The sequence below is a fragment of the Eretmochelys imbricata genome, chromosome 2 (assembly GCF_965152235.1).
Source record: "Eretmochelys imbricata isolate rEreImb1 chromosome 2, rEreImb1.hap1, whole genome shotgun sequence".
Classification (NCBI taxonomy): Eukaryota; Metazoa; Chordata; order Testudines; family Cheloniidae; genus Eretmochelys; species Eretmochelys imbricata.
This window is the reverse complement of record NC_135573.1, coordinates 254,616,947-254,628,829: the sequence shown is the minus strand read 5'-3', so window position 1 is coordinate 254,628,829 and position 11,883 is coordinate 254,616,947. Positions and strand designations below refer to the sequence as shown.

Below are 11,883 nucleotides of genomic sequence, written 5' to 3'. Positions count from 1 at the left end.
CTTAAGTAAACATTACCTTCAATTGAACAGTTCTTGTCATTAAATGTTTTCTGAAGTTCAGTACACACCGAATGTATCTTAAAACAAGTTGATCGAAATCTACAACTCTGAATGCACCAGTGAAAGGGGCTGCAAAAAGTTATTACTTCACTTAGGAACATTTTAAATGTTGCGAACTTGATTTTCTTCTTTGCAAACATAATGAAGGACGTCTCTTGCTTCTGCCTATTGTCTTCCTTGTGGAAACAGATGGTGCAAACTTACAAATATATCTGTGGTATTTTCTCAGTGACTCATACAGCAGAGCAACAGGATTCAGACTGTGACAAGCAGCCAACCAAGATGGACGTAAGCTTACTTGAGGAGCAGTATGACTGTATAAAACAGAAGCAAAAGCTGCAAACACACATTATTGTGTTTAAAACAGGTATGCTTCAGATTCATAGGCCAAACCTGACAAATGTAGAGGGGTAAAGGGAACTCCTTTAAGTCTTCATTAACTTAAGATACTTTTGAATGCTTATGCACAGCTTGCAAGGAAAGCACAAAGTGGACTGTTTTCATGTTGCGGATGTCTTTGTTTCTTTGTTAATTCCACTGAAAAGTAGTCTAATGGTTAACAAATATATTAGAAGAGGAAGCAGTGAAACACTTTTTAATGTTTGTTTGAGGTGATTTTATGTATTTTAAGATAGTGTTATGTAAGTTGCATGCAATTCTTGATATCACAAATGTTAATTTTCACAGGTACTAATTAATTAGTGTTAATTGACGATAATATTTGCAGCATATAGCTCTTGTCAGATTTCTGCTTTCCTTAATGCTTCCATATGGTTAACCTAACAATACCGTCTTGCACCTTTTGTTCTTCCTGTTTTAACCTGTTCCATGAAGCCTGTCCTAAAAGACTAACCAAGGCAGCAGCAAAAATCAAATGCCTAGCAGAAGTTAGGCTTTAGTTTAAAATGAGCTAAATTATACTTGGAATCACCGGCATAACTTTAATGTGCTAGCTTCAGACAGAGATGTGCCTGGTGGAAGTGGTTTCACTGTATATTATTTTGAATATGAGCCCACAGGAAAACAAATGACATGTGACACTTAGCTGCCACATCAGACGGGTTTTGGTATAACCAGTATTAGCAACATTTTTAAAGTTTATATTAGAATACTGTTTACAAATATTATATTGCTTTGCTTCTCTTTTCTTTCTAAGCTGATTGGAAGAGCCATGAAACTAAACAAAGTAATTTAAGTTTCTTTAGTTAAATAGTTGCAACATGAATAGAATTAATGTGATTTAACAGAGTTTGGTGTTTATTTCAGAGGTGAGTAAAATAAACCTGATGAACTCATAAGCCCCAAACCTGTGTCCAAACCAAATTTGGTGTGCGTCAAAATAATTTAGCCTATTTCTTACTTTACATTTTCCTGTGCATTTTTCTGCAGTTCTGGATTCTGGCTGGATGTAGAAGTGCTGAAAAAATTATAAATTAAATAATAATATGTAATAGATGCAGTTCTATATCTCCTTTCATCCAAGGGCATTGAAACATAAATATTAATTAACCCCATGAAGAGGAAAAGTATATACATACAGAAGAACCAGTTTATCCAACAATACAAAACAGTCTAGGAGGGGAAGTGAAATGCACCGTATCCAAATGAAATTCCAGAAAGACTGCAAATAAATTGACTGTAATTATATGAGTTAAAATTTGGCCAGCACACCAAAACACAATCATTCAGACACAGGAAACTGTTGATGGAATAACTTTTGAGAGGGCAGCAAATTTATATTACAGAGGATGGCTACACAGGTGGCTCTGTTCCTTTTTCTCTGAGAGATCCCAGGTGGTAACATTGGGTAACTTCTTCTGTCTAAGAGCACTCTCCAGCAGGGTACTAAGCTTTTAATATTTATGTTACAGTAGTTCCTAGATGCACCAATCAGGTACTAGACACTATACAGAGGCACACACCCTTACTAAGCTTTCTTGTTTGACATATATATAGGGCTATTAGGAGGGTTAGTGTTACTGCTTGAGGCACCTTTAAAGTTCCTTTGCTGCATGGATTTTGGCAGGGCTGAGGTTCTGGTTCCATGTTTTGAAGGTTAACAAACTGGGGAGCTTATTGAATACCCAACTGCTTATGAGTATTCAGGTAGCAGTAATTTCCATCCGTGCATGGAAAGATTGCTGCATTCTTTTTCAAATGTGGACCTTGCCACAATTATCCACACCTTTGCTACCTTGAGGATGGGTTCTGCTACTCTCCATAAGGTTACATATTCCAGCCACCAAAACACAGCTGCTAGAGCAAAAGGAGGCAACCTACTTAGCAAGCAGTGTTTTGCACCGACAGCAAAGTACACCGACAGGCGATCTCCATGGTAATCAGATGATTTCCAGGAGAAGTTTAAGTGTGGGATTTTCAAAGGAGCATACAAGAGTTAGGCTCCCAAATCCCACTGTAGTTCAGTGGAAGTTGGGCACTTAACTCCCTTATGACACTTTGAAAATCCCAAAATAAACAACATTTATTATGTTGCCCAATAAATCCCTAAATTATATGGATCCTGCCTATTTGTTCCATGACACACTCATAAGAAAATTAGGGAAATGTCTAGCTGAGATTACTATCATGTAGGTACACAACTGGTTGAAAAACCGCACTCAGAGAATAGTTATCAATGGTATTCTGTCAAAGCAGGAGGGCATATCTAGAGGGTTTCCAGAGCGGTCTGTCTGTCAATAAGTACTATTCAATATTTTCATTGATGACTTTGATAATGGAGCAGAGTATGCTTATAAAATTTGCAGATGACACCAAGCTGTGAGAAATTACTAGCCCTTTGGAGGGCAGGATTAAAATTCAAAAGGACTTTGAATAATTGGAAAATTGATCTGAAATCAACAAGATAAAATTCAATACAGATAAGTGTGAAGTACTTCACTTAAAAAGGAAGGACAAATCAAATGCAGAACCACAAAATGGAGAATAACTGGCTTGGCAGTAGGATTGCTCCAAAGGATCTGGGGGCTATAGTGGATCACAAATAGAATATAAACCAATGATGTATTGCTGTTGCAAAAAGGTTAATATCCTTCTGGAGTGTATTAACAAGAGTGTTGTATGTAAGACATGAGAGGTAATTGTCTCATAGACTTTAAGGCCAGAAGGGACCATTGTGATCATCTATCCTAATCTCTGCACATCACAGGCCACAGAACCTCACCTACCCACTCCTATAACAGACCCAACTGTCCCGCTCTACTCAGCACTGGAGAGGTCTCAACTGGACTACTATGTCCAGTTTTGGGCAACACATTTTAGGAAAGATGTGGACAAATGGGAGAGAGTCCAGAGAAGAGCAACAAAAATAATAAAAGGTTTGTAAAACCTGACCTATGAGGAAAGGTTAAAAAAACTGGGCATATCTAGTCTTAACAAAGAAGACTTATTGGGGACTTGATAACAGTTTTCAAATATGTTAAGGGCTGTTATAAAGAGGACAGTGATCAGTTGTTCTCCATGTCCACTGAAAAGAGGTCAAGAAGAAATGGGCTTAATCTGCAAGAAGGTAGATTTAAGTTAGATATTAGGAAAAACTTTCTAGCTATAAGGGCAATTAAGTACTGGAATAGGTTACCAAGGGAGGTTGTGCAATCCCCATCATTTGAGGTTTTTAAGAACAAGTTGGACAAACACCTGTCAGGGATGATCTCGGTTTATTTGGTCCTGCCTCAGCATGGGGTATGGACTAGATGACCTCTCAAGGTCTCTTCCAGCCTTTTATTTCAATGATTATATTTGAGACTGCCTCTCTTCCCATGATAACAAAGTAATTGTGATCATCCAAAACTTCCTCCTGGTTTAGTCAGGATGGGACTGGCAGAAAGACATTCTGTGATGAGTCTTGGCTCTAGATGGTCACTTCCCACCTCTGTTGGCCCAAGCCCTGATCTGGTGACTTTTAGAACACTTCTAGATTTACTGGTTCTCCCAGGTTTTCAACTGGTGAGTAAGTGGGGGAGTCATCTGATAATGTAACTTTCTTCTGTTCCTTCCCGTGACACACACAGTGACACTTCAGTCTCCTTCTGATATTCAGGAACAAGAGGTGGCAGGCTTTGAAAATCCTCACTCGGGGAAGAATAGGCCAATAAATTCATTATTTATCGTAGACTGCGAAATGAAAGTGTTGCTTACTCTGGGAATTAGACTGAGAGTGGCACCCAAAGTATACAGTAGGAGACAGTCACATACAATAAGCATATGCCTATAGAAAGCTTCTTCAGAGAGTTTCTAAAGCTCCTGTGAAACGTGATTAACCTATGTCACTCAGAAACCTTGAAAAATGTAAAGACCCTGCAATCATAGTTCCTTTATTATGAAAGTGCAAGTGAAAAGGCCTAAACAATAAATACACTTGCAATAAAACCATTATATGCACTTGTTAAATAGAAAAAAAGTTCTATTCAGTGCAAGAAGATTTAAATAAAGAACTTACCTTGGAACTTTGGAGAGTATGTAATAAACTGCTAATATAACTTACTGCATAACCTCCACAGTTCTGATCACTACTGAGTTCTATGGACTACTGCAGATCCTGAATGTGGGAAAGTGGCATGGCATGTGTATCTTCAAAGCAAAAACTTTACACCCTCTCTCTGTTTATGTTCAGAGAGAAGAACTTTTAAAAGAAGTATCTTGAAAAAAATAGAGTGTTTTGTTGTTTTGAGTACTACCAGTGAAACAGGTGGATCTGACATACCTTCAAGTATTTCATTGTAAAGACCATTACACCAAAGGAAAACCAATTACAATATTTGTAAAAACACAATCCTGTTCTCTTTCAACAACACTACTTTGATTTCAAATCCAAGGCTGAAAGGTCTCATTGCACTATCTAGTGCTGTGATCTATTTTAAATGACTGTTTGGATGCTTTTTTGACAAAATATAATCTACACTCTTCTGTCCCCAAATTTTCCATTTGAATAACCTTCAGACTCTTTACTTCAGCAGACACACCTACTGCTAATCATTACAGTAATATAAGACAAGCACACTGCACAACTCCTACGTTAAACATTTACACCAACTGAAAATACGTTTAATGAGAACTTGTAGAGATGTCAGTAGGAGCCATATGTTTTTAAGGGCTCAACTCCTAGGTCATTTTAAATGTATAGCAGACCATGGGTTTTCAGTAGTTTGATTGCTGTATGCTAATAATGCCTTTGCTTTTGCAGTAATTCTGTTCCTTATATCTTGTATGTTACTAACAGTAGTACTTACATAATGCTTTACAAATATTTATTAATGGATCCTCACAACACCTCTCCATGAGATTAGCTAATAAATATTATTCTCTATTTTATAAATGAGAAAACGGAGGCACTGATGTTCAATGACTGGCCCATGGCCTCAGTCAGTGGCAGACACGTTAGGAGAACTCATTCCCAGTCCCTGGTTCAGAAGCTACACCCCGTCATTTTGCTTTAAATAAACACTGTCAAGTTCTTCCGTGACTTTGTCCCCTGTGCAATCTCATTAAATTTGGTGGTGTGCAGGAGTAAAGTCAGGGCAGAAAATGGCTCTAGCTGTCTCATTAACTTGAGGCCACAATATGTGTAATGCTGCTTTCTTGCCACCTACCTGATTTAAAACAAACAATGTTTCTGTATTAGGTGACTGTGGAAGGCACTTATTTTCAGCTCCCCTTCTTTGGGTCCGGGAACAGCAAAAAAGGAAATCCATAGATGAGAGAAAAAAACAAGATGGCAGATTCTTTCCATTTCAGCCATTTTGTGCCACTCAGATGACACAAAGTGGCCAGAATTTGGCCCTAAATGGACAGGTGGGAATTTCCTTGGCAGAGGTAAACTGTTTATCTTGACCAGCTAACACATGTTAAAACTACAACTGCCTTGTCTACACTAGAAGTTTACCATGTAATAGTTATGACCTGTCAGCTAACATATTGAGCATTGGCCTGCTAAACCCAGGGTTGTGAGTTCAATCCTTGAGGAGGCCATTTAGGGATCTGGGGCCAAAATTGGGGATTGGTCCTGCTTTGAGCAGGGGGTTGGACTAGATGACCTCCTGAGGTCCCTTCCAACCCTGAGATTCTATGAATGTGGTCAAAATATATTTTTTTCTAATGTAGATGAATGCACGGTTGGTAATATAAAGCCTATGACACAGTTGTGCAGTTCCAATTCAATCCGGAAGGGGGCAGCAAAGCACACACACACACTAGTCCGTTTGTTATGGTATTTTTAATTCGTATGAATAGTTGCATCAAAATCATCAAACAAATAGAACGTTTGTATCTTTGTGACTACAGATCTATCTTCAGCTGAAGAGATTCCATGTTCATCATAGGAATTCTTGCTCATTGATGATTAAAAATTGAAGATAATCTAGTTTATTATTGGGTTTTATGCTAATATCAGTATTTCCTTTATAAGTCTCAATTATTATTTGATTGACTGATGGAGCACCACTTGGGTACTCAGGACTTTGAAACATTTCCCCTCTGCACCCACATACTAAAGGAACTTGCACTCTAATTAGCCACAGAGAAAAAGTGCAGACACATTGACCCCTTAGAGCTCCTAAGGTTGAGTTTGTGGCATGGAAGTTGGATCTTTAATTTTTGCCAATGTAATAATGTAGAAATATGCATTTTCTTCACAGGTGAGAATCAGCCTGTTCCTGGGGAATCAATGGTCAATGGCATTTTAATAAATAAGAAAATAAGGAAACCAAAAGAATTTAAAGAACACATTCCTGTCAGAAAGGTCACACTGGACTTAACTTCCAATGGCAATGTACAAGACAGTTCACCATGGCGTACACACCTGGGAATCCACCGTCTACTACAAGCTGAGTGTCAGAAGGTTCCAAGTGATCTTGCCCATTGGAAGAATGAACAGATTAGTTTTGACAATGAGAGACTGACTGTGAAGGAAAATGTCATGCTGCCATATGAAAAAACACTAACTGCAAGTGAACATTCCACAGTATCACTCGATGAACTGGGAAATTCAAGTATGTTAAACAGTCCCACTGAAGAGAATAGCAACTCCATTTCAGGCATCTGCCAGAAGCCTCCTTTGAAGTCAGTCTCTTCAGCAATTTGGACACACCAACAGATTTCATCCACAAAATGTACACCCATATCCAGCAAACTAAGCTATTACCCTTTCCCTCGGAAAAAAACACCCAGGATCTCAGAAGCTGCAAAAAGACTTGGATTATATGTCTCACCATAAAGAAATTTCAGTAATGTGTAAAGTTTAGTTAAAATTTAAAATAAAATTTCAGTAAACTAATTTTTCAATTCAACTTTTGACTTACTAACTAAGGGGTTAGTACTTTATATAGTAAGAATTTGCATGGGCCAATCAACATGTTTTAGAAGTTCACAGAGTGAAAAGTCTGTTAAATGAGTTGCAATGTCATAAAGAGTATTGGACAATAAAGAATTTTTATACCTAGAGCAACATCAGGATTATCCATACCCATTTTTGTACCTTCAAATATAGGAACACCTAATGTTAACTCATTTTGCATTGATTCCTTTTTTTTTCTTCTAAATCCAAACTACTGATTTTTGAGGGACAAGAATTCTATCATAGTGAGATCACAAATCATTTGAAAAAGCTGTAGCAAAGAGTAGGATTTACAAAAACTGCTGATGAAGCAACTGGACTGGATTTCAGTACTGCATAATTCGATTAGCTGTCTGAACAAGCAACAAATGAAGCAGGTTTTAGAACAACAGTAGCAAGGGTGCTTAACACGTTCTAGTCAACATGAGGTTTTATTATTCATTTACTTCCACAAATTATTTGATTGATTTTCCTGTGTGTATCCTAAAACAGTGAATAAAAACATCATAGCATATTTCTGTTGCTGTCCTTAATGGCATTAAATACAGTAAATATCCAAATGCTTTTCCTATTCATAAATCCCACATGCTGTTAATTGTTTCTTCCAGCTGTGAATTAGAAACACACCTGTGCCTTGTGTTGTTGCTGCCATAGTAAGATGAATTATTAAAGTTGTGATATGGTTTTCAATGAAAGAATTGGTGCTAGCTAACATAAACATACAAGATAAATCAGATGTACAGTATGTACTTCCAAGGGACATGGTGAAGAAACAATTTTTGGGGTCATTCTGAGATGGAATGAGCAAAGCCCTAGAAAATACTGAACACTATGGGGAATTATTTTACAGTGGCCAGGGGATGGACTAGAAAACTTAGAACATCTTTCCATTTCTCACTTCTCATTCTTTGGTACTCTGTGCTAGTAAAAACGTTCTTCACCTTCCAAAATAAGCTATTATGTGCTTCAGTATTAGATTTGGTACTGAGATGTAAACTTTCCATTTGACTTGTTACACAGCCAAAGCTACTAAAGGACTTATCTGTACAGGGAAATTGATCGGCACTTATTTATTAGACTATTAATTTCATATATCTTAGAGCTTTTATAGCTATGCCAGTATAAATCCCACATGTGGGCACCCTATTCTGGAAAAAAAGTAACTTATTCCATAATTATTCTAGAATAAAGTCACACTGATTCTGGAATGGAGAGTCCACACACAGACTGACATAGCTATAGGGGAATACCAGTTGCCTGTCAACTTCCCCTCTAGACAAGTCTTAAAATAAGTTCTGAGTAAGTGGGGCCCCTGCTTTATGAGACAAACTTCAAGGAAATATAGTTTCCTAATAACCAAAATAATATGATAGCACTTTTATATTAAAACTGGTCTATAAATATTAATATACTACACAGAATTAGTTGCTCCAAACTTTTAACAGGATCATCTTAACTGCGCAATATGCTTTGGGATTGGGGGGTGGGAGGGAGAGCTCAGTGGTTTGAGCATTGGCCTGCTAAACCCAGGGTTGTGAGCTCAATCCTTGCGGGGGCCATTTAGGGATCTGGGGCAGAAATTGGGGATTGCTCCTGCTTTAAGCAGGGGGTTGGACTAGATGACTTCCTGAGGTCCCTTCCAACCCTGATATTCTATGATTCTATGATTTTTGGCCTAGTTCTCCAATCAGTTTACAGTTAGGGATGGTAAAGACAGACGTTAAAGCCGAGGGCAAAAACCTCACACAGTTATCAGTGTTTAAGAGCCTGATCCAGCTAAATTAAATTCAAAGGTGGGATAACCAATGACTTCAATGGTAGTTGGACTGGGCAATAAATTAGCCAGCCTCACACAATAGAAGCCAAGAAATCTCCAGTAATTTATTATTTATTAATGTTTTGATTTTTTAAACAATGATCAATTGAAGACAATCTATTTTTATTAGGTAATAATTAAAAGGCACAGAAAATATAGACGCAGCAAACTCTGAGAGGAGGACATAGCTATGCCAGCATACATTTTAAATGTAGAGCAAGACTTACTCTTTTTAAATTTAAATCTTTGTAGACTTCCCTTAGGAAAGGGCAAATTACAACTAGAGACTTTAATATTGTACTTAATATCCTTTTGAGCTGAATGGACAGTTCATTTGTCTTGGAGCTTTTATATTAAGTTGTATTCATCACAATAAGGTATTCTCTTTGAGTTGCAAACACTCCATTGAGATAAACTGGTGGCTCATACCTTAGAGCTATTGAATCAGGCTGTTGGCAGAGATCACGGATTAATTTCTAAGGCCTGGTCTACACTTAATCTTAGGTTGACACAGCTACTGCTCTCAAAGGGTTGAAAAATCCACACATCTGTCTGATATAGTTTTGCCAACCGACCTACAGCGATCCTGGAGTTTGTACAGCGATGGAAAAAATCTGTTCCATTGCTCTAGCCTGTATCTACACTACTATGGCACCATATGCACAGAACCGCATAGCTATGCTGGCATAACCACAGAGCATAGATAGCACAGAGCAGCCTACACCAACGGAAGATGCGCCCAAGGTGCCTTCATCCTCTACCCCGGGTTGACTATGCAGAGGACCTGGAACAAGACTTTACATTGTGGGAAGTAATGACCAGACTTACAAAAGACCAAAAACACAGACCCAGAAAAAGATGGCATTTGCTATAGCTTCCTGAAAAAACAAGACCCCAGTTGCCTGGTATTAACTGCCATTTTCAACAAATGCAAACACTTCTACCGTCCTTCCAGCTTCTGAAAGAAGTCCATGACGGTATTCATCTACAAGAAAGGTGAGTGAGACAACTCCAGTAACTGGAGACCCATCTCTCTCTATTCCACCATGTACAAACTGTATGCCAGCTGCCTTGGGGCTAGGATCACAGACTGGTCAGTGAATGGAGGAGCCATCAGCTCCATCCAGAAGGGCTTCAAGTCTTGCGAAGGCTGCTATAAACACAACTTTGTCCTTCAGACTGCCAAACACCTGTCAGGGATGGCTCAAGTATAGTTGGTCCTGCCTCAGCACAGGGGGCTGGGATTTGATCACCTCACAATGTCTCTTCCAACCCTGCATTTCTATGATACAGTATACCTCTATTATATCTTTATACTGATATAACTGTGTCCACACTCAGGTTTCACCAGCATAGCTAAAGTCATACAATTGCATGTGTAGACAAGGCCTAAGGTTTTCCTACAGTGCACATATGCAGCTGCAATTCTGCTGAGGTCTTTCTGAAAGGGGAAGGTATTCTGATGCCTGGTCTACACTTGAAAACCTAGCTACATCACTCAGGACTGTGAAAAATGTCATGCCCTGGGCACAGTAGGTAGCTTTACCTATCTCCTGGTGTAGACATGGCTAGGCAACAGAAGGATTCTTCGGTTGACTTAGCTAACTCCTCTTGAAGAGATGAATTAACACCACCAGAAAAAACCCTTCTGAGGATGTAGGAAGCATCTACACTACGGTGCTACAACAGAAGAGCACAGCTGCTGTAGCACAGACATACCCTGAGGCTATGTCTACACTACAGAGCCTATACTGCCATAGCTATAATGACATAGCCCCCTAGTGAAGATGCAGCATACGCTGACGGGAGTTTTTCAGTATGGGCTGGTCTACACTATGGGGGTGTGTGGGGATTGATCTAAGTTACGCAAATTCAGCTACATAAATAACGTAGCTGAATTCAATGTACTTAGATCTACTTACCACGGTGTCTTCACTGCGGTGTGTCGCACTTCTCGTTGAGGTGGAGTACCGGAGTTGACACTAGAGCAATCGATGGTCGATTTATCGCGTCTATGCTAGACATGATAAATCAACCCACGCTGGATCGATCGCTGCACGTAGATCCAGCTGGTAGTGTAGACAAGCCCTATAGGAACACCACCTCCCTAAAGGAAATTAGTTATGTCAACAGAAGCACTCTTCTGTTAGCATAGTTGTGCCTATGCTGGAGGAGGGGGGTTGTCAGCATAGCTATGTCACCAGGGGTTGGGGGGTGTTTTTTCTTGTCCCTGAATGACATAGCTATGCCAGTCTATGTTTTAAGTGTAGACTAGGCCTACCTTCCATTTTCTCTGTGCCCACCACAACTTCAAATCACTACTCATTCATAAACTTCCACTGAGCCTTTCTATGCTCGATGAAGCAGTGTTGAGCCTGGGAACGTTTGCAGCTGGTTGTCAGAGCTCATGCTGCCACCTCAGGAGACTCATAGCTGCAGCTGTGCACCACAGGCTGCTCACATGCCCATGAAGATAACAAAAACAGCTGGGAACATCATAGTATTTTACCCCATCCTAACAACTCCAGCCATTTTCTCTGTGTCTCTCCACAATCCCACATCTGCACTCATAATTACACACTACCATGGCCATCACTCTTCTCTTTACTATACCATTGACCTGGGCAGGACTTGTATAGGGCTGGCAGACACTGCTCTC

The 11,883-nt window shown here is 39.2% G+C and overlaps 1 protein-coding gene across 1 annotated transcript; it reads left to right on the top strand.

The window, feature by feature from the left end:
- The first annotated feature begins 201 nt into the window (after nt 1-201).
- On the top strand, nt 202-7,843 carry C2H9orf152 (chromosome 2 C9orf152 homolog). The gene is given in 3 exon segments (XM_077809499.1): nt 202-427; nt 6,711-7,228; nt 7,230-7,843. Coding segments are annotated over 3 exon segments (831 nt in total). The 3' UTR covers nt 7,317-7,843.
- Nucleotides 7,844-11,883: the final 4,040 nt, after the last annotated feature.